The sequence below is a fragment of the Sander vitreus genome, chromosome 7 (assembly GCF_031162955.1).
Source record: "Sander vitreus isolate 19-12246 chromosome 7, sanVit1, whole genome shotgun sequence".
NCBI classification, from domain to species: Eukaryota; Metazoa; Chordata; class Actinopteri; order Perciformes; family Percidae; genus Sander; species Sander vitreus.
In genome coordinates this window covers 28,395,003-28,417,286 of record NC_135861.1, presented here as the reverse complement: position 1 = coordinate 28,417,286, position 22,284 = coordinate 28,395,003, and the positions used below count along the sequence as shown (strand labels likewise).

The window sequence follows — 22,284 nt, the reverse complement described above, 5'->3', positions numbered from 1 at the left end:
AGCAGCACAATAGATATCTGTTGATATAGATATATGTTTTGGACACCATTTTTTCTATGCATTTTTGCAAATCTATCTAACTTACATCTCCCCAGTGCAACTTTCTGTTCTTCTGTTTATCAGCAACAAGCCTTTAAGGACCCAAACCACGTACAAAATGGGAAATGGAAGCATTTCATGTGATACTTTGGCCTAATAATCGTATAATCTAAAGCTTTTTTCTCAACACACAGCTGACCATATTATCTTTCAGTTGAGGTTGAAACATGATCCCATCACTGATTTGAATATCAAGCAAATGTTTAAACACACAACATCAAATAACAGTACTGTTTCAGTTTTTCAAAAGGCACCAAAATAGCGTAAGTCATTTATAGCATTTGTGGTATCAAACTAGAGACACCTTTTGTCCCTCCGGCAGGATGTAACATTCCCCTGAAAAGACCCACAAAAACCACCCTAAAAGCCACTTGAGAGCATCTGCATTAGAATACCCCCCCTAGTGTCTGCAGGACCTGCTGAGCCACCCTCGGTTAAAGTGTCCTGAAGAGGGTAGATCGCTACCATTCATTCATGCATGTAGATCCCATCAGAATCTGCGATTACTGTCTCTCCTTCCTGGTCCCTGGAATGGTTTCACCCTAAATGTTTCCTCACAGAACGGACCTGTTGCTAGCGAGCAGTGCCGTGATGCACATTAGTGCTGACAGCAGGCCTCCTGTCAGGCCTCCCTGCCTACTGTTCCCTTGTTCCACCCCCTCTGAGCTCGTTGCATTCACACAGGCACATGCATTGTCCTGGGATGAACTGCATCAACATGGTGGTGGCCAAGCACATCTTGTGTGGTGTGTACAATCTTTATGCATGGTTAAATCCATTCCTATAACCGTTTTCTATTTTAATAAGCCACACAGTCACTTTGTCTGTGATTGTGCGGAAGGGACTGATTAGCCCTCATGAAATATGATGTAAACAAAAGCCTTTGCTTTAAACACTCTGACATACATAGCTGTTGTCTTCATCTGCACCATTTTTCAGGTGCAAAAAAAGGCTGAGTGGATTTCCTAATAACAGCATGACAAAGTAAAAAGCATCAGGAAGTGGTGGTGATGTGCAGTGTGGGTACTAAAACGTTTTTTTTTTACTTTTTTTTTTTATCTTAAGGTAATGTTAACACGTGATGATTTTATGTTTAGTATTAAGCTCTTCGCACATACCAGCGATACCTTTGGCAAAAACCTCACCCATTCGTCTTAATTTGAAACAATCCTCAGGGGGAAGTACAGACAATGGCCCACATGTCTTATACTCTGCAAGCAATACCTCACTTTTTTTCTCCTTAAGTGCCATGGCAATTACTTTGATGCACGATTTAAAATGATCACAACTATTGCAGAAGGTAATGCGAGAAGAGTGTGTCTCATTGATAACAAAGGAGCAGCGTGAGTTATGCCTTCAGGGGCCGCGACTCATCACTTAATGGCGGGTGAATGGTGGGTGTCAGACATTACTATCTAAAACACATCCTTCCAAAGACTGCACACGGTGCTATCCATCATGTAAATGACATCATAAATGGTAATAGAAGATTTGAGGGCTTCCTTTACCTGAAATATACAATTCCTTAGATCTCGTTTTACATCTTTTATCTCTAAGGTGTCTCATGGACTCTAAGGAATGCAAATGTCCAGCAGTCGTCTCTCGGTCTGTGTACAGTTACAAATGATGGCCTGCGCTGCGGCCGGTCAGTTTTCTTTTTTGCGACCATGTCTGTCAGACAACTGTCACTTGTCTGTCAGCCATACAAATAAACACATAGATGAGTAAGGCTTAGAGTATGTGCCTCTACACCCAACACAGCGAGGTGTAACTCGTGTGTCACGCTTAATCAAGCCACAAGTTGAGTGCTTTAACTTGTGTGCATTAAAATGATTTGGAAGAATGTCCTATATGATTTTAGCCAAACTTGCTGAACCACATATGTTTGCAGTTGTTACAACATCGAGTTATTCTTAAATTAGCTCTCTCTATTGCAGTTTACACAGATGAAGATCAAACAAACTGTGAACATATTTATTGTCTTTGAGATAGCTGAAGTTACACATACATACATTTAGGCAAACATAAGCATATTAATTGCACACATGCCAAACACAAATGACTAACACCATAAGACTTCCATTAAATTCCATGACAAAAAGTGCTACAGTTAAATGAAAAGCTAATCAACTGGGATTTATGACGACTGCAAAACATACCACAAGGACACAGTGGCACAGCGACACCATTTTGCCACCTCAGATCAATTTGTTACACTTACAATCAGTTCCCCACAGAACAGTAAAGATTGTGATTTTCCCATATGACTGTTAGGATACGTATACGCTTTAGTCTACATATAGCTTTCATGAAGTTACAAAATCTGTAAGTGCAGTTTGTTATACGAAAATGCTCCTCTTATCAGCTCTGTTAGGAGCTTTTCATTTTAATGTCATATAGATTTAAGTATTTATTTCAATGTCATTTCATATTAACCTCTGCATAGCCACAACTGCGTGATTTTTCTGGTATGAACTGTAAAAATAGAACCCTTTTGACAAAGTAATTGCTAAAAGCAAAGCATGGTACTGTCTATTGCTTAAGCCCAGTGTGTTAGGTCGTAAGAACAGAGAGAAGTCACATTGAATGTCTGTAGAAAAGGTTTCACACTCACATTGCTATACTTGTCAAGACATTTATATGACCAAAATATATATATATATATATATATATATATATATATATATATATATATATATATATATATATATATATATATATATATATATATATATATATATCTCAACAACCTCGCCTTTGACCATTTCAAATCACCACATGTTCAACTACCTGCCCACTCTGTCTTTCAACAACATGCTCTTAGCCTTCATGTCACTTTTCCTTCCATATTGTAACTTCTGAACAGTAACAAAAAAAAGAAAAAAAAGAAAAAAAAAAGGAGTTAAAGTAATTCAATAAGAGTTGAAAGGGAGATGAGACAGAGTGAGAGATAAAGATTGAGTAAGAGCAAGAAAGAGATAGGGAGTCTGTACAGGGAAACTGTATTGTTGGCTTTGGCTTCATTTGGCCTTCTCAGCTGCTGGAGCAACAGGGATCGGCTCTGTCTGGACCCCGGCATCTGTCGAGTTACGTTTCTGACCCTGAAATGTAAAGGGGAAAAAATTGTGACTGTTCATTTGTTCTTTTATTCAAAGAGCCATGTCATCCTCCATGCCAAATCTGAACTCATATCTAACCCATTACATATGTAATTTCATTTGATTGAAGTCTCCTAGAAGCCCTGTTTTGGATGCTACTTGTGGGGACCAATTTTAACTTGAGGTCTTTGCCTTTTTTTTTAATAGTACCTTCTTACTTTATTACTTTAATCCTTATCACTAAACTGCAGTGCTTGCAACACTGCATGGAATATGTGTCCTCTGATTCAAATTTATTAACAGTGAATTATTAAAACCAAACCGTGCAAAACAATTCACATGCTGTGCACTGCACTGTGAAATAGGGTCCGGTCCAAACCTTTATGAGCTGCTGCTGCCATCTAGTGGAGATGGAGCTACAACATATTGCAATGTGCAGGGCCATTCACATTAAAAACCTGAATAAACAGTCAGCAACGTCAAGACGAAAAGTGACACTCTCGTTACCAGATGTTTAAAGAACAGATGGATTGAGTTCCTCTTCTCCAGTTTCCTGGGCACATTGGCTGCATCATCTCCAGCTTGGGAGGCCACCGAAGCTGGTTTGTTGTCTACGACTGCCTCTGATGACTTGGCTGCTGCTTTGGGTTCCTCTTTGGCTTTTACTGTCTCTGCTGCTGCAGCTGGGGCAGGGCTCGCCTTCTGGGGATCAGCAGCCTGAAAGGGTTACAGATGCACAATTAAAAATAAAACTGAACAGTTCCAGTCTGAGAGCACCCTTCTATACAGGGACGTGCACAGACATTTTGGGGGGCAGGGCAGCATGACATCATGACTTCACGTAAACATACACGCCCACTTTCTTAAGCCAAGTGGTGTGTTATCTGTACGCATTTTGAGCCATCCGGCGTGTATGTCTACGCTGTAAACAGCGGACGTAAACATACGCACCACTTTCTAAAGCCAAGTGCTGTGTTATCTGTACGCATTTTGAGGGCCGTATACAGCGGACGGGTTGGGTTTAGGAAAAGAAGAACCGGTTGGGTTTAGGAAAAGAAGAACAGGGTTGGATTTAGTAAAAGAAGAAAGCGACGGTTGAGTTTAGGAAACGTGACACGCGAGACACGAAGGACACGATCCCCGCTCTCCTGGGTGAAAGTCCTGTGTTTTACAGATTTTCGCCCTTTCATACTACTCACTACAGCGTAAATTGACACGCAATCGCAAGGTAATGTAAGTCAATGGAGGCCAAACGGCGTGATAAGTATGCGTCTTGATAACACGCCAATAATGGCATACGAATTGGCGTGGCATACATACACCACTTCATGAGATCAGTCTGGGCAGGGTCTCATAACTATTTATAAAGGAAAAATATTAACACAACTCTGACTTCCTTACTGTTGGGATCTGTCAGTACTGTTTGTGAATAAACACTTTGGGATATACCTGCTGTCTATGTCATTTTGTACAAAAGTGAATCTTGCCAACCTCTTCTGCGACAAGAACTCCTAACTTTGGTTATAGTTATTCATTTTAATGAATTAATCATAACTCCAAATTGATTGTTTAGTATATTTTATGAGACTTGCATTATTGAGCCCCACAAGAGGTGACTTAATTAACATTAAATCACATTGTTATGGCAATTATTAGATAATTAATATTTACTTAGTGATAGTTGTACATAGTTGGTATGTCCAGTGTGATGATGCCTCGGCGTGTGGTTTCCAATGTTTCCAATTTATTTACTAACTAGAACTCAACAAAGTCTAATCTCCCAACCTGATATTTTTGTATTCAATAAATACCTTTTTTTATTTATTTTTTTTACAGGGAAGCTGTACGCCAACATAAATATATATATATATATATATATATATATATATATATATATATATATATATATATGACCCTATTATATATATAGAGCACTTTCTCTTGAGGAAGAAGAAGGGCAGGTGCCCCTTTGATGTCTGTGCACGTGTCTGCTTCTGTATCAGTACATATAACAATGTCTGATGTGCTCCACTCATTAATGGACTTTGAGATGACATCAGATGTGACATTTGAAGTGACATTAAGATGTATACCAGCTGTTAGGATACAGTGGCGTCTGAGCGACTGCAACATTATATATGTCAAATATATTAACACATGGAGAAAAAAACAGTTGTTTTAGAGCAGATGTAACTGATGAAATGACTCTGGTTAATAATGCGTCTATTCTTCAGATGTAAGAGTATTTACCACTCCAGTTGTTCTCCTGAGGAGACGAACTCCAGTTGTGGAGGCTGCCTGGACTTTTGTGGTCATGTTGTCTAACAGTACCTCAAATTCACATTCATTTGTTACTTTCTGTTTAGCATTTCCAGCACAATTCAGATCTTTTAAAAAGCCATAAAGGCTTAAGTGAATAGGTCCTTACTTTAGGCTTGAAGAGAGAAAAGAAGGATGATTTTGAGGCTGTTTTCTTTGGTTCCTGAACAGGCGGTGGCGGTTCTGGCTTTGCAGCAGCCTCCAGAGTGCTGGCTTTTGAGGAATCCACCTTCTATTATCGAAACGGCAGAGCAGAAAATACACATCATGATGAGTATATTTACAAATTAAAGGCTGAGTGAGGAAAGGAGCTGCCACCTATGAAGTGAAAGAAGAGGTAAAAGGGGGAAATATCCAGGCTGGATCACAGCAGAAAAGTAAGTAGAAACATCTGATAAAAAACGTCCCTGTAAGAATGAAGGAGCCCACAACATCATGCACAAAGGTTAAGTACGTTATTGTCTGTAAGAAAAAAAGGACAAGAAAATAGGAAAAGGTATGTCTCCACTGAAGAATTCTCCTTTAAAGGAATAGTTGGACACATCAGGAAATACGCTTATTTGCTTTCCTGCCAAGAGATGAGAAGATTGTCACACCTATGATGTAGGAAACAGTTAGCTTAGCTTAGCATAAAGAATGTAAACAGGGGGAAACAATTAGCACGGCTCAGTCCAAAGGTCAAGAAATGTTACTGTTTGTATTTTATATATATTTGGTTAATCTAACAAAGTAAAAGTGGAATGTAAAAACAAAAAATTGTGGTTTTTATCGGCTATAACGTGTTAATTAGTGATCTTTAGAGGTGCTAACGGGCAGGTTTTGTTACCCTTGGACAGAGCCAGGCTAGCTGTTTACCCGTTTCCAGCCTTTATGCTAAGCTAAGCTAACCGGCTGCTAGCTTTTGCCATAGTGCGTTCCGTTTACCTCGGAACTTGGAAGCCGGAGCTGGGAATGAAGTCACACCTGAGTTGACTGCGTTCCATTTAACAGGTCGGATTCATGGTCTGATTTCATTGTGGGGTAGCTCTAACCAGGTTAGCCATTGTTAGCAATACCAGTTGATAACAACGCATTATGCTGTTTTTTGTGCATACAGTGTAACAAAATGACAACAGATAGAAGTTGGACAGGACTGTGTGTACGACTGATTTAGTGAGACTTTATAGAGACAGAAATGCTAATAACTGTATGTTACTACAGCTTTCACTGCTGTTGATGCACGGTGCAGCCATGTTGGATTTTGAGCTCGGGGGTACTCAGAGGTTGTCTGATTTCCCAGCTCGGAAATACGAGTTCAGAGGGCGTGTTTCCGAAATCTGACTTTCGAGTACAAATGAAACGCACTGTTAACAGACAGAGATGAGAGTGATCTTCTAATCTAACTAACGCAAGCAGCGTTGCATGATGGGAAATGTTCAATTCAATTAATTTAATTTAAATATACTTTATTTTGCCCTTAGGGAAACTTTTCTTGGACTCCGCTGACAACTTTAGCTGCACTTAAACTTAAACTACCGTACGCTAGGCTACTCATAACCACAGGAACAAATAGGCGTACATTTTTAATTTTACAAAAAAACAACTTTTTGACACAAATCTACCCTCATTGTTTTTCTTTTTTTTTAAAGCAAGCTGACGTGGGGGGTATGTGTCCATAAGTCCATCAGTCTGACAATGTTTGTAATTGCCTACTTATACAAAATTAAATTATAAGATAGTATGACTAGAAGCCTGTATATATTTAGCATAAAAACAGTTTAAGGCCATAAGATAAGCTAATTAAATAAATAACTAAACTGAGAACAAAATGATCATACAGGTACGATAATAATCGTACAGCTGGCAACGCTAAATCTTGGCAAGAAAGCAAGAAAAGCATAATTCCCAAAATGTTGAACTCCTTGAATTTACCTCAGCTTCTACCACTGGCTGTGGTACCTCCTCCACCACCTGCAGGGAAGGAAACATTATTTGTTTTCCCATCAATTGAGATGCTGTATGAAATGCAACAAATCTTGAACTGACTCATCTGTCATGATGGAAATATTTTCACATGCAAAAATTGGTGATACAATTTGATAAAATCCTTTAACCAATGAATGAATACATGAATCAAAACATGAAAAAAAAAAAAGAACAACTGCCAGTGCCAATTTGTGTTAACTGTAATGAATGAAAGATTGTTTTTGGTTCAACATCTGGTACAACATCATGTCAGAGGTGCCTGCAGAGTGAGGGAAATTAAGAATTAATATTCCCGAGCACTTCCTGCTGATTTACCTTCTCTTCTACAACTGGCTGTGCCACCTCCTCTGCTGTCTCATGGGGTCCAACATTATTTTCACTCTGAGCAGATGCAAATTAGTCAGAACATGTGGGGGAAACAACATGCAGTTTAGAAGATAGTGATGTGATGTAATCAGAGGATCAGAAGATTGTTCCACTCCCTAAAAAAGATTGAGAACTCTCCTTTGATTTACCTGGACTTCTACAACGACAACTGGCTGTGGCACCACTGGTGTCTCCTGCAGAGCAAAACTACTTTTTTAATTGGAAGAGATGCAAATCATGATGTACATGTGAAAGTGCTTTAATTTACTGCAGCTTGTCTGTTATGAGACAGAGCGACGGGGGTGGTTTCTGGGGCTCCAGCCCCGAATGTTTTCTCAAAAGCCCCGAATCTTTCAGAGTTTTAAAATAATTTCCCCTCAGTCTCTTTGACTGGCAAATCAATAGAGCAACTGTTCTATTACTGGGGAAATATTGCCTTCTATTCTGTGAACTCAACTCAAAAGAGGTTTTAAGATTAGTTTTTGCTGTTTACGCCAAAGTCCTACCCTACCTATGTTGTATCTTAACAATACTAACATCAGACAATTTGTGCCTCTTTTTTAGGTGGCAGAAGTGAAAGCAAGTCATCGTCATGTGTTGTGTTCTGGTTTCAGAATGATAAAGAGAGTTTAAAGAGAATTACAACTTGATACAAAAATAGGATGTAGGCTATACAGCATGAGTTCTTTCCTTGGCAACTATCATGTTTTCCCCCATATGGTGTACAGATTTGTAGGCATTCTATTATCAAATGGCTTGAAAAAATAGTGCATATAGCTGCCCTAAATTGATGCATGCATGACCCCGGACCCTCCCTAGGTTTGGGCTGACCCCTGAACATCTGGCACTGCCCCTGCTGTAACCCTTAAAAGAAGATTCAAAGTAAGACCGTCTGTGCTCGTTTGTTGAAAGACTATTGAGAACAATACAGCTGAGAAGATTGAGCATGCTCTCTAGTTTACCTGGACTTCTACCGACGGCTGTGCTGGTGCATCTTTGATTGTCTGCAGGACAGTGAAGGAATTCTTATTGTTAGTAAAAAGCCATTGAGACAGACAGCAGATGTCCTCAAAAGAAGAGGAAACGTTTTAATTATGAAATGCTTAATATGTTAGCATGGCGATGGATGCTGACTCATATGAACAGGTTAAAGGGATAGTTTGACATTTTGGGAAACATTTATGTGCTTTCTTGTCGAGAGTTAGATGAGAAGATTAATACTACTCTCATGTCAGTGAGTTTAGAATGGAGCTGAAGCCAGAAGGTGGTTAGCTTAGCATTAGACTGGAAGCAGGGGGGAACGGTTAGCCTGTCTCTCTCCAAAGTTCACAAATATATCTACCAGGGCCTGTAAAGCTCACTAATTACACTGTGTCTCGTTTGTTTAATTTGCACAAAAATGGAAGTGCAAAAAGTTCTCGTAGCTGGGCGCATCAACTTTCAGGAGTCAAGATAAGTAACAGCACAGTTTAAACAAACTATTCAATGCGTTTGGTAGTGATGTAGAGGTGCTGGTACTGTATTTTTTGAATTTTGGACAGAGCTAGGCTAGCTGTTTCCTCCCATTTCCAGTCTTTATGCTAAGCTAAGCTAATTGTATCCTGGCTCTGGCTTCATACTAAGCGCACAGACATGAAAGTGGTATTGATCTTCTGGCAAGGAAGCAAAATATATACTATATACTAATGCAATTTAAATGTTTGGAATATGATGGAAATATGGACTGTGGTAGAAACATTGGTGCTAACACGAGGCTTTTTTCCAGGGAAACCTGTAAGTCATGCTATTGCTATTATTAGGCCTACATGCCTTCCTGACCAACCTGTTCTCACTCCCAACTCGTCAAATACAGATGCTTGGTCCGTGTCTCTCAGCGCCAGAAACCAATGAAAAAAATCACCTTTTAGCGTCTGTATGGAACGCACCGAGCTCGACCGAGGCGCTGTAAGATGACGTAGTATTAAAGGTGCTGTAGGTAGGATTGTGAAGATCCAGGACTTAGCCAAAGAATGTGAACATCGACAACTTCTCAATCCCTCCCCCCCTTTCCGCTAAAGCCCAAAACGGTCTCCTAAGCCCCTCCCTCCACAAGGGAGAATGAATGCGTGTGCATGAGCAGTGATTGACACGCAGTTAGACACTCCCCCCCCACCCCCCCACCCCCCCCACCCACACAGGACTTTGGGGTGACCTCTAGCTCACCCGGTAGTGGGTGAACCCCATGTGGGCTGAGTCCTTGGCAAGCCCAGGTTTGAATCCTTTGCTGCGTGTCATCCCTTCTCTCTCTTTCTCCCCCCTTTTCTGTCTATATATATGCACCATCTAATAAGATAAAATAAATAAATAGCCCAAAAAATAATCCTAAACACTCTAATCTTAACTGTCCCGTTCTTGTATCGCATGTCACTTAAATGTACATTTTTAACCACATCCACAATCTTTCTCTAGATGAAAGAGTGGTTTTACCCTGCACGTTGAAAAATGACGCCAAAACAGTCGCGATCCAGTGTGTCAAAAAGTGAAGCTAATTGGTCCTGACCAAGCGCGTCGAAAAATGACCCCAAAAAATGACCCCAGCGTGTCAAATATCGATATAAATATAATATATTGAAAGTGCCCCTACGTCTGACTCAGACGCTAAAGGAGATTTTTTGCATCATTAACAAACGGCAAAGTCACCTGACCAGGCGTTTCTTTCGACGCACTGGGAGTGAGTCACGTTTTTGTTTTTTTGAGAACAACATAACCTGATTCTCCTGGATGGGGTTCAAAGCAGGATAAATTACACAATTGCTGCGTGTTCCAATGTGGAAACACCATATTGTTCAGTTTCTGCCACCTCCAGACAAACCAGCTCTTGTTCAGTTAGTAACAGGATGAGCCATAGTCAGTTTGAGAATATGATACGCTACTGTACCACTGCTGCAGTCTTGGCCTTGGCCGGGGCTTTGGCTCCACTTGCTGAAGCACCCTTGCCTTTGGATGCCTTGACACCTAGCCGTACCTCAAATTCACATATTTCACACTACGTTATAATGTGATTTCACTGTGGAACATGCACTCACTGAAAGAATAACCATCCCTTAAAGTAATGATCTACTCTTGCAATCTCCAGTTTGCTGTTTATTTACCTTTGGACTGAAGAATTTGCTCAGAGCAACTCTGGCTGATTTTCCTTTTGGGGACTCGGCTTCTTTTGCAGCAGCTTTGGGTTCTTCTTTGGGTGTGGCTTTGACAGGTTTGGCAGCTGGTTCTCCCTTGATTTCCATTCTCGGTGGTTCTGGAGGAGGTGGTGGTGGGTAAGACATTCCTTTGGATGCTGCGGGCGGCTCAGATACTTGTGCAACCTATTCGAGAGAGAGAACGTTTGGTTTGGAAAGGAAACATGTCCACAGTCACCTTTAACAGCAAATATATTTGAAGATACACAATTGTATGCGATGTACAGTATGATAAGATTAATGCACAGCAGTGATCAGTTAAAGGTGCAGTAGGTAAGCCTTATAAAACTAACTTTCTGTCATATTTGCTGAAACTGACCCTATGTTCCAGTAGAACTACATGAAGCAGGTCATTTAAAAAAAATCTGGCTCCTCTGGCTCCACCTAAAGCCTGTAGTGTGATTTGCAAAAATCCACAGCTCCCTGTTCAGATGCACCAATCAGGGGCAGGGGGGGTGTCTAACTGTGTGTCAGTTACTGCTCATGCATACGTATTCATTCTCCCTTGTGGGGGGAGGGGCTTAGGAGACCGTTTAGGGCTTTAGCGGAAAAGGGGGAGGGACTGAGAAGTTGTCAATTTTCAAATTCTTTGGCTAAATCCTGGATCTTCACAATCCTACCTACAGCACCTTTAAGCTTAGCAACTTTCGTCCAAAATAAACTATTAAAAATTGAATTAGTGTACAATGCAACATTGGCAAATAAAATCACATTTCTGGAGGTTAACCCAATTATATGTCCAATAAATATATTCTTTCTAGGGGAAATAAAAACAAATGAAAAAACTTAATGGGCATTGTGCTCACAGTAGTGGTTACTGCTGGTTGGTTCTCCATCTGGGACTATTTGGCAACAGAAAAAGGAAGCAGTTAGAGAAATGTGAAAAGTGAAAATAAAAAAAGCCTGTGTACATGTGCTATATATACGTATTGGTTCTTTAGAAATGACAAGTTCTTTTTTGGAATCAGGGAGATCGTAAATTCCAAGCAGAAACAGAAATGAACTCAAATAGATGACAGTATAATCAATATATAATCAACTAGTCAAAAAAATAAACCCTTACAGTACTGAGTTCACTGGTAGCACTTTGTAAACCAAAATAAGCATAATGATGAAAAATGGATAATGAAAGAAAATCAAACAAGAAAATGAAATCCATTCTGAACAAACCCACGGTAGTACCGTCATGATCAATTAATCAGTTAACATGTTTTATATTTGACGTAATGCTTTATAAACATCTGTTCACCTGGTCTTTTGTGGCACCAGGAGTAGCTGTTTCCTTTTTGGTTATTTTGGGAGTCACCTGTGCAAAAAGGGGGAAAAAAAAAAAAGCAACTGTCTTCAGTGGCTTTTATTCATGCCAGACAAAAAGAAAATAAGAAAAAAACAAAATGCGTACCCTATGAATGTTAAATGTGTGCATGATGTTATTTCATATAGCTGCCTGGCAATGAAGCTGCAGTGTCAAACAGAGTCAGCGTATATAGTTGATGTAACAGGAACAGAAAAATAATGATTTAGATAAAAACAGAAGCCTTTCATGAAAGCAGACATAGGCCTTTATGATAAGCTAAGTGAGGAACACTGAAGGCCCGGACAGAGCACATACAGTACATGCGCTGTCATCGTGATAGCCATTGTGCTCCGGAGATGGCGTAGGCCTGCCCTCGCTCTATCTTCACAAATCTCAACTTCCAACCGCACAGGCCTCCCTTGTGAGCTCACACTATGGGTTGAACAATAGGCCACCACATTCCCGCATGTTCAGAGACTTGATTAGCATGGGGCTAGGGCAATGGTAACTCTTTAAAACGGCATGAATCCAAAAGACAGCACTCTGAAGAGGAAATACAATAGCTGTTTGTTGTAGGTTTTCCATCATGCACTGTCATCATGGCAGATTTTGTTATAGATGCCTTAACTCAGAACAGAAAAATACTTCTGCACATCTGTAACGTGACGTGAGACAGGTGTGTCGGAGGGGGACGAGTAGGTCAAAAGTTAATTAACTGTATTAGCTGGCAACGTTTCGGTACTAAACCTTCATCAGGCCAAAAAAAAAAAAAAAAACTTTTATAAAATAAAAGTATATAAATGTATCTTTGCAAGTTAGACAGTGTGCTGGAGTTTCTTTGCAAATGGATACCTTTACTGCCATACAACTTCTTTTTGCAAACGCCTCAACAGAGAATAAAGTAAATATGAATTTAAACAACATTTTCACTCTTGAATCTATTATCACTGATCCCTACATTATCCGGCAAATTGCCAAACATATTGACTTCAGTGACAAAAACCAAACCACAATAACTTCATTTTTGTCGTCTGAGCAGCTGTTAGCCTTCAACTGAAGTCAGAGATAACAAGGGTGCATTTGTTCTTTTCACTTTTGATTACAGCAGATTTCTTTTTATTTATTTTCCCATGCAGTCTAATTTTACAAGCAATTAGAAATATCAAGTGTATGTAAGCCACACAAATCATGTCACTTACTAGTGTTTTGAAGAAGTTCATAACTGGATTCTCTTCTGGGTTACTGTCCTCTCCCTTGTCACTTTCAGGAGCTTTTTCTTTCTTGGGACCCGGGTCTAGAGTCACGCTCTCTGGCACCGTTAATGATTCTGACGCTTGCTTTAGGTTAGCTGCCTCCTATACACCATGACAAAGAATTAGCCTTTGAGAATGATGTTAGAGCGGCGCAGCTGATAATGCAAGCAGTGAGTGTCTTAATCGCAGCATTGAGATGGGAGCACAATTCCAACCATGCCTCTGCCTACTCGGGGCATTGTCAACAATCAGCCTTTTATTAATGTGTGTGTCCCACCCCTCACTCATTGATATTCAACAATGTGTGAGAGTTATGCCCTGAGAAATGCCAGGAAACTCAAATACCTTGCTGTGTGTTGATGGTGATGATCTTTAACATACAGAATTGACCAACTCTAATTTTAAAATCATTTTTAGTTAATCTGTTCACTTCAGTTCAGATTCAAATTTCATGTTCCTTTTTTTTTATTTTTTTTTTTTTAAACTAAGACACTACTTCTCTTTCTTTTCTGAAAGCAGGTATCAATTGTCACTAAAGACACGACCAAAAGAGTACAAATAAGTAATGAACAAAATCATAAATGAAGATGTTTTTGTTTTTTGTTTTTATTGTAAAATGTTTCAGCACTTTACAGTGTGAGCTTTGTGTTGATACTATATAACATTGGTGGAATGTAACTAAGTACATATACTCAAGTACTGTACTTATGGAACAAATGTTGAGGTACTTGTACTTTACTTGAGTCTTTTCTTTTCTTTTCAGGCTTTCTACTTCTACTACGCTACATTTCAGAGAGAAATATTGTACTTTTTACTCCACTACATTCATCTGACAGCTTTAGTTACTAGTTGCTTTACACATTAAGATTTTTGCACACAAAACACATATAAATATATTATATTATACATAGGCTGCCCAACAATATAACGGCCTACAAGTCCAGCTGAAATGATTAGACCATTAAACACACAACTGTTTGGATCCTTTCCAGTCTCTAAAATGGGAGGATTTTTCTGCACTGAATACTGTTACTTTTAATATTTTAAGTACATTTCCCTGATGATACTATACGTGCTCATATTATGCTTTTTGGCTTTTCCCCTTTCCTTTATTGTGTTATATATCTTTTTTTGTGCACGTTATAGGTTTACAAAGTGAAAAAGCCCAAAGTCCACCCCAAAGGGACTTACCATCTCCAACAGAAAACACTGTTCACAAACTGCTCCAAACAGCTCTGTTGTAGTCCAGCCTTTACTTCAGAGACAAACGTGGTCACTTTGTAACACGTTATAATGCTCAGCTGCTAGCATGGCACGCCCTCATACTCTGCTTCTGACTGGCTAGTAGTCCTTACCGAGGTACTGCGCAGGTGCGACTCCCAACAAAGATGGAACAGAAGTGAGATGTCTCACTCTGTAGCTAAAACAGAGGGCTCAACACACAGGGTGAAAAGAGGAGCTGCAGCAATGTGCAGTACAACAAAAATATATAAAATTAAACCATGTAAACCTATTCTGATATAACCTCTAAATACAATTATGAACCTGAAAATGAGCATAATATGAGCACTTTAAGTAACATTTTCAATGCAGGACTTTTACTTGTAACAGATTATGTTTACAGTGTGGTATTAGTACTTTTACTTACGTAAAGGATCTGAATACTTCTTCCACCACTGATATATAAAAACATGCATTATTTTAAAACACAAATCATTTTACAATCCAGTTGCAATTATTATCACGTGCTATTAAACACTTGACATCTGAAAGTGTTTTTTCAAAACAAAAGTTCAGACAATTCCTTCAACATTTCACTGCTGCTCTTCTTTTGCGGCCACATGAATAGTAACAGTGATACTGTAAACAATTGAAGATAGCGTTAAACCACCAAGCCTATATGCTGATCCTTCAACAACTGATATACAAGCAGACTGCAACCTAACATCTAAAGCTTCCATGTCTGTACTCATGACATTTTGTTAGCCTGATGTTGAATCTGTTGAGTTCACACTTGATTCATCCTCTGCCTTCTCTTCAGTCTCTCCCTCGGGGATGACCTGTGGCGCTACCTCCTCTGAAGTCACACGGTTACACTCAGCTGCAACAACGTCTTCTGTAATGATTTCTTCAGCAATGATCCCGAGAACAGCTTTAACACACTCTGACACAGGCTCATCTGAAGTTGCATCTTCACAGTTTGTTATGGTTGTGTTTGTTTCTGTTTCCTGTTTTATTGTGGTAGTCTAGTTTTCTGTCTTGTCTTGTCTGGTTTTACTTCCTGTCCTGTGTTTTCACACCTTTTTTGATTGTTTTGCTCAGCCCTAATGTGTTTCACCTGTTTCCCAGCCTTTTGTCACCTGTCTTGTGTTTCCTGGTTACCCTGTGTATTTAGTCATGGTGTTTCCCCTTGTCCTTTGTCAGATCATTGTGTGTCTTGTCGCCAGTTTGTAGTCCTGTGTGTTAGTCTTAGTGTTCCTGTGTTTTTCGTCTCCTGTCGGTATTCCTTGGTGTTCATTCCTGTCCGTGTTTTTTTGCTCCTGTCTCTGAGTTTTGTGTTAGTCTCCCTGCGGTCTCTGTGCTCTCGTTTTGTTATCCAGCTCTGTTTTCCCTTTTTGCTTTTTGACTTAGTTCTTGCCTGCCTTAGTTTTGTTATTCAGCTTTGTTTTCCCTTTTTTCGTTTTTGGACTACCTCAGTTTTTACTCCTTGTGTTGTTTCTTGCGTTTTTGCTATTTTGGATTCCTATTGGTTTGTACCCTGGGTTTTTGTGTTTATAATAAATCTTCACATCAAACTATCCTCAGTTTTCCGCCTCTGCATTTTGCATTTGCATTTTGGGTCCGCCATTCACCAACCTGCCCATAACACAGTTCTCCTCAATGGCAGCTAAAACAGCACCGGAATTAAATGTTTCAAGCGGTATCTCTTCTGTAACTTCATCTTCAATTGTCTCAAGGAGGACGACCAGAAGGTTGTTTTTTAATTCAGGCTCCACAGAGACGGCGTGAGTGGAATCAGTTGGCGCTTCGGCTGGGGCGACGTCCTCCTCTACGAGTTCCTCTTGGACTGAAACGCAAGGCTCCGACTCTTCTGCGCCATCCGTTGGCGGCACGTTTGCAGCTTCCTCAACTATGTTTTCAGTAACGAGTTCTCCAGAAAGGGGCACAAAAGTTCTTGCAGTGATCACCTCTTCTTCCAGGGGGATGCCGTTATCCACTGCAGGCTCCGGAGGTGTGATGGCAATTGATTCAAATTCTAGAGAGAGGGCGTCGATCGCTGCCTCCATTGTCAGCTCGGTGTCATCTTTGACAAAGAAAGGACTTAGTTCTGCTTCTTCAAATGTGTCTTGTCCCACATAAGTCATCGCATCTAACCCGACCTCGGCGTCCTCATCTGTAGTCATAACTTCTGGAATTGATTCAGTATCTTCAGGAAGTTCCTCGATGATGATAAAGTCATTGGGAGGAGCCTCCACAGTGATCATTTCTTCCTCAGGACATCTATCACACTCCCGCTCATTGTCGAGGTTTTCTTGTTGACATATTCCCTGTATATCCTCAACTGCAAAAGCATCATCGGCGGAGACCTTTTCATGGGCAGATTCCACCCTAACTAGACGGACTGGCACCAGAGGGACAGAAAGTGCCTCTACAGGCATATCTTGGTTCACAGGTGTGGGGTTAGGCTCCTCACAAACAATCTCCGAGATTGTTTCCATCAACATAGTCGCTGGCTCTTGGCCTGGGAAAGGAACGTCATTTGCTCCACTGGCCTCAGGAGTCGTAGCATTAGACTCAGGTTCAGCGGTTTTAATCAGCACTGACATGTCTCCAGCTCGTTCCCCATTGTCTTCAGCAATGACTTCATCTGCACTCCGGTCTGAGGTGTTTACAGTAGGAGAGTCAGTGGATTCAGAAATAGCGGCGAAAACCACCTCAACACAATCTGCCATCACCTTAGGAAGGCTGTAAAAGACCTCCAATGGCACAGGTTCCTCAATGTTATTTTCTTCTGCATCTATTTCATCTTCTATAATTGATTCTTTTGGGTTAGATTCTGGTTCTGCAGCAATTTCCAGCTCTGTTTCCTCACGGCCATTCACAATCTTTTCATCAGGATTGTAGTTTTTAATGCCAGTAACTTCTGCCCATTCCGCTCTGTACACGTTCTCCATCACCATTTCTTCACTGATGTTCCCAGCTGTCTGGTTGTCTCTGGGCTCATCATATGCGGTGTCTTCAACAGCCTCCTCAGTCTTGACAAAGGATGACTCGGTGGTGGTTGTATCATCATCATCTTCACCGGTTTGCGTTGAAATATCTGCTTGACTTCCTCCGTCCGTTTGCGTTGATATTTCACTTTTTGGTTGTGGGTATTGGAAGTCCTCTCGGTGCACAGTGACGGTCACCGTGGCAGCTTCCTCTCCACTTGAGGCCAACTCCTTTATCGTAAAAATCAACATTCGTGTTTAGATAAAATACACTTGTTTTTCTTTTTTTCCCGGGACACATATGCAAACCATGTGCTTGATCACACTGTGACAGCAGACAAATAAGAAAAATCTCTCAGTGATGTAATTGTTTAGTGATTACGGAAATTATTTCTTTCTCTTTTTTCAGTTTGTTTTTGGAATGGTTTATGTACTGCTTAAATTGTCTTTTATGACTGACTAATAATCTAAGTAACTTTATGTAATTTGGCAGGCATATTGGGTAATAGAGTAGATCAAAAACATTAAAGGATAAAAAATGTTTCTATGTTCTCCTTACTGTCAACAAATCCCATGAGAGTGCGCCCAGATAGCTCAGTTGGTAGAGCAGACGCACATATATAGAGGTTTAGTCCTAGACTTCGGCCCTTTGCTGCATGTCATTCCCCCCTCTCTCACCCCTTTCATGTCTTCAGCTGTCCTGTCAAATAAAGGCCTAAAATGTCACAAAAAATCTCAACAAATCCCATGAGAAGACCAAAACCAACAAGGTATTAGTCCCTTCTCCCAATGCTTCCTGACTTCCTTGCCTTTGTGCCTTTAGCACTTAGCCCAAAGATGTAAATCTTCAAAAATGGCTCAAAAATCATTTGATTGATTCATTTTCAAAAATGAAACTATAAATACTTTTCTAAAAGATCTGGGCACTGTATGTTTTGGCAAATGCTACTAAAACAGCAGTAAATACTGCATTTGTGAAGGACTTTATTTTCATTTGTTGCTCTGAGTATTTCCAGCAGCAGGACAGTGTATGTGGGATTGAGTCAAAATAAACTACATTGCCCATGTTCATCATAACGAAGGAAGATGTCACCCAGTGCAACAGTGATGCTTTGGCGACACAAAAAAAACGATTTGTTGACAATAAGAGGAATATACAGTAGAATATCACATTGAAAACAAACGCAGAAATGTGCACTCACCGGCTGTGGATTGGTGGCAGGAAGACTTATATCTGTTTGATCTTCATTACCTTTCTTGACCTCTTTCTTATGAATGATGGTTTCAAGGATTTCAGGCTGAGTTGATTCTGTGGCAAGTTCTAAAGAGAGGGGCTCGCCATTTTGCTGGACTATGGTCTCAGTGTTAACTGAAAAAAACAGTCAATCTGTTGTCAACATGTGAACATAAGAGTTGGCAATATATGACTGGAATCTGTAGTTACCAAACTGACTGACAACCTTTTTAATAAGCAAACTAGCACAATTGCTAGTTAATTTTTTTTTTCTTCTTTCATTTAGATCAAACTATTAGTTCTTTATATTGTCAAAGTCCTGATGTCTGTATTGTGAAGTCCATGTTGCAATAATTATTCTTATCTAACAATTACTTATCTGTGTGCTTTACCAAAAACGTTTACAGCTGTCACGACTATATATCAGTCTTGATTTGAATGTTAAGCTCTTTGCATGTAACATTTAACTCATGCATGATCGTGGAATAGTCCGTGAAGTAAACATGGGCTAGTCAATGTTAGAAAGTGACATTATCTTTAACTCCAGAGTCAACATTAGCCCTTAGACAAACTTAGGTGCCAGTGGGAATCCTATAGCACTATTGTAACTGCAGAGAAACAAACCACACCATGACAGGTCGAATAATTGTTCCTTGTCAATGTGTGAGACTACGCCTATAGTTTACATTAACAAGCCTCAAGGCACTGTCCAGCTGTGAGTCACTGTGTTTACAGAGCCTTAGAAAAGTCCAAAGGACTAATCCAACATGAACATGGAAAGATCAGCTGATTTTGTCTGTCAGAGACTGACTGAGTATTTTCCTACAAAGTAAGATATGATGTAACAGAAATAAAGAACAGTAAAAAATAAGCTAGGGAAAGGGAAGTTTGGGGTCCCCTGCTGAAAAATATAGCTCAGTCCTTGCTTTATTGCATGTCATCCCTTCTCTCCGTCTCGCTTCAGCTGTTCTGATAAAGGAAAAAGCCCTAAAAAAAGATCTTTATAAAAAGTCTAATCTTCCTCTCGTCCTCAGATTTTCCAAATTTAGAGAAAAGAACGTCATAGTGACACTGTATCTGCATTCATAGCCTATATTTCCTATTCCCAGTTAAATCATTATCATGTATTAGAAATTTAAAAATCTCTCTCACCAGCCATCTCCAATCCATTAGATGTGATGTTTGCAGAGAGGCCGTTCACTGATCCATTACTATGCTTCCCAGGAATATTCCCATTCTAAAAAAAAGAGAATAAAGACATATAGGTCTGTTAGCTCTACAACATTATTTACAGTGGGGCACATTTCAACAGAAACACAGATTTTGACTTTAAATGAACCTGAGGATAATTCAGCATTTGGAAAATACTTAAGAAGGATCAAACTTCTGATCCAAGAAGCAACTAACATCTACTATTCCATGTGCATCGTACAACTGATTTAGAGGCCGCAAAGTTCTAGATACTGCAGGTATAGCATAACAGGTTTTGTGTGTAACTTTTCATAAAATGTTTACCTCGGTCAGCTCCCCGTTCTTGGAGTTCTCGTTTCCCATGTTTTTGCCTACAAAAAAAGAAAACAAATATGGTTTTGTTATGTTGCTTAAACAAAAAAGATGCACTGCAAATAATGACAAAACTTCTTTGAAGTGATATAATCTGCACATCTGTTCATGCATTAGTTCGGCATTGTCTTAACTTTAGTATCCTTCAAATAGCTTACCTTGTTACACTTCTGCAAGTCAAGCAAATGATATCCTCCTTAAGAAGAAATACAGAAATAGTCTGTCACCGTGTCAGAGAGATGCGCTTGCTGCTCCTACTGTACCAAACTGTGTATATGCAGCTAACAGTGTGTATACAGTGTGTGTGTTTTAAAATGGGTGGGACTGTTTTTAAGTAATCAGTTCTTCCTGTGAAGAGCCCACTATCCGCCCAACAGAGTGTTGGTGCTCTTTAAAAAAAGCTCATGATTAGCTCATGGTAATCACTCTCGTAATTCTCTGAAAATAGACTGACATGATCATAATGTGGTTACACTCTAACCAGTCACACTCTGATAAGGCGCTGCAGTGCAATTTTGTTGAGAAATGTAGCTGTGAAGTAACAGGATGTGTATTAAGGATATTTGCCTGGCACACATCCACACGGCAAAAACAGAAATAAATATGTTTGCACTCAGGGGTGTAGCACTACATTCTGGGCCCTGTAGAAAGGCATTCTCTATGGGCCCCTCCCCGCATCCACAGCTATTCATTCTAGCATTTTTTGGGCCCTCCTCACATTAGGGCCCTGGGTACTCAGTCCTATTTCCATCCCCAGTCCCACACCACTGTTTGCGCTTCTACTATCTACTGTATTTCTTTGATATTATGTGGTTAATAAAAGCTTTCTTGAGTTGCAAAGATCAATTATGGGCTCCATTATCACAGCTAATCAAGGCTTACAAATAGCTCTGTAATGAAATCATCTGTCTCTGAAGACTTCCACATGTCTTTGAGGGCCTTGTCAGTGAATTAATACAAAGGGATCAAAGCCAAATTGACTTTTTATTTATCAAGTGATTTCTTCCTTCTTTTATTATTCTCATCTTTGTTTTGTTTGCTGCTTTTGTGAGTACATGTGCTATGATCATGCTGACAAAAGCCTTGTTATGCTAATCAGCCACTCCAGACATTATAAACTTGTGATTTACCAAACAACTGCAAACCAATTGTTAAAACAAAACAAAACAAAATGAGCAGTATCTATTGATTTTATTATGTCAAGGCTTGGAATCCATGAACACAATGTCTCAATTGTAGCCTATGGCCTGCACATTGAGGTGGGAGTTGGATTCCCCTGTTTGGATTGTGCATTTGTGACCTTATGCAAGCCTGAGTGACTTCAAGCAAACTCTTCATGATGTAACAATGCATGGCACTAGATTTACTACTAGATTTGTTAGTAGCACAACCCTTACAAAAAGCCCACTGATTGTAAGACTAGTAGGAAGAAATGGCATATCAAGATTAAGTCAAAACAATATGATTTCTCACGATGCTTTCCGGTTATTAAATACAACAGCTCTTATATTTCTGCAGCTATAATCTAAATTTGATGACTAGTGCTCTAGCTTTGCAGATGTCTTCAGTAAATATTTGAACTTGGGTGCAGTACTGTTTGCTGTAGAATTGACAGAGCAGCAGTTCCGGTTGATACAATAACTTGTTGGACATATTGT

General features: G+C 39.8%; 1 protein-coding gene across 6 annotated transcripts; it reads right to left on the bottom strand.

The window, feature by feature from the left end:
* Positions 1-2,795: 2,795 nt before the first annotated feature.
* bcas1 (brain enriched myelin associated protein 1) lies at positions 2,796-21,108 on the bottom strand. Of its 6 annotated transcripts, XM_078255801.1 has the most exons (16): positions 20,785-21,108; positions 20,579-20,625; positions 20,216-20,300; positions 19,032-19,198; positions 13,565-13,720; positions 12,318-12,374; positions 11,875-11,910; positions 10,979-11,194; positions 10,765-10,851; positions 8,810-8,851; positions 7,997-8,041; positions 7,797-7,862; positions 7,428-7,466; positions 5,626-5,748; positions 3,705-3,914; positions 2,796-3,200 (listed from the first exon to the last, which is right to left on the bottom strand). In XM_078255801.1, exons 2-16 carry the CDS (start codon positions 20,615-20,617, stop codon positions 3,120-3,122), a joined length of 1,449 nt encoding a protein of 482 aa, XP_078111927.1. In that variant the 5' UTR covers positions 20,618-20,625; positions 20,785-21,108; the 3' UTR covers positions 2,796-3,119. The 6 variants fall into 6 exon arrangements, with proteins under 6 accessions (XP_078111927.1, XP_078111928.1, XP_078111929.1 ...); XM_078255802.1 differs by lacking the exon at positions 7,997-8,041; XM_078255803.1 differs by lacking the exon at positions 10,765-10,851 and having other exon boundaries at positions 20,785-21,106.
* Positions 21,109-22,284: the final 1,176 nt, after the last annotated feature.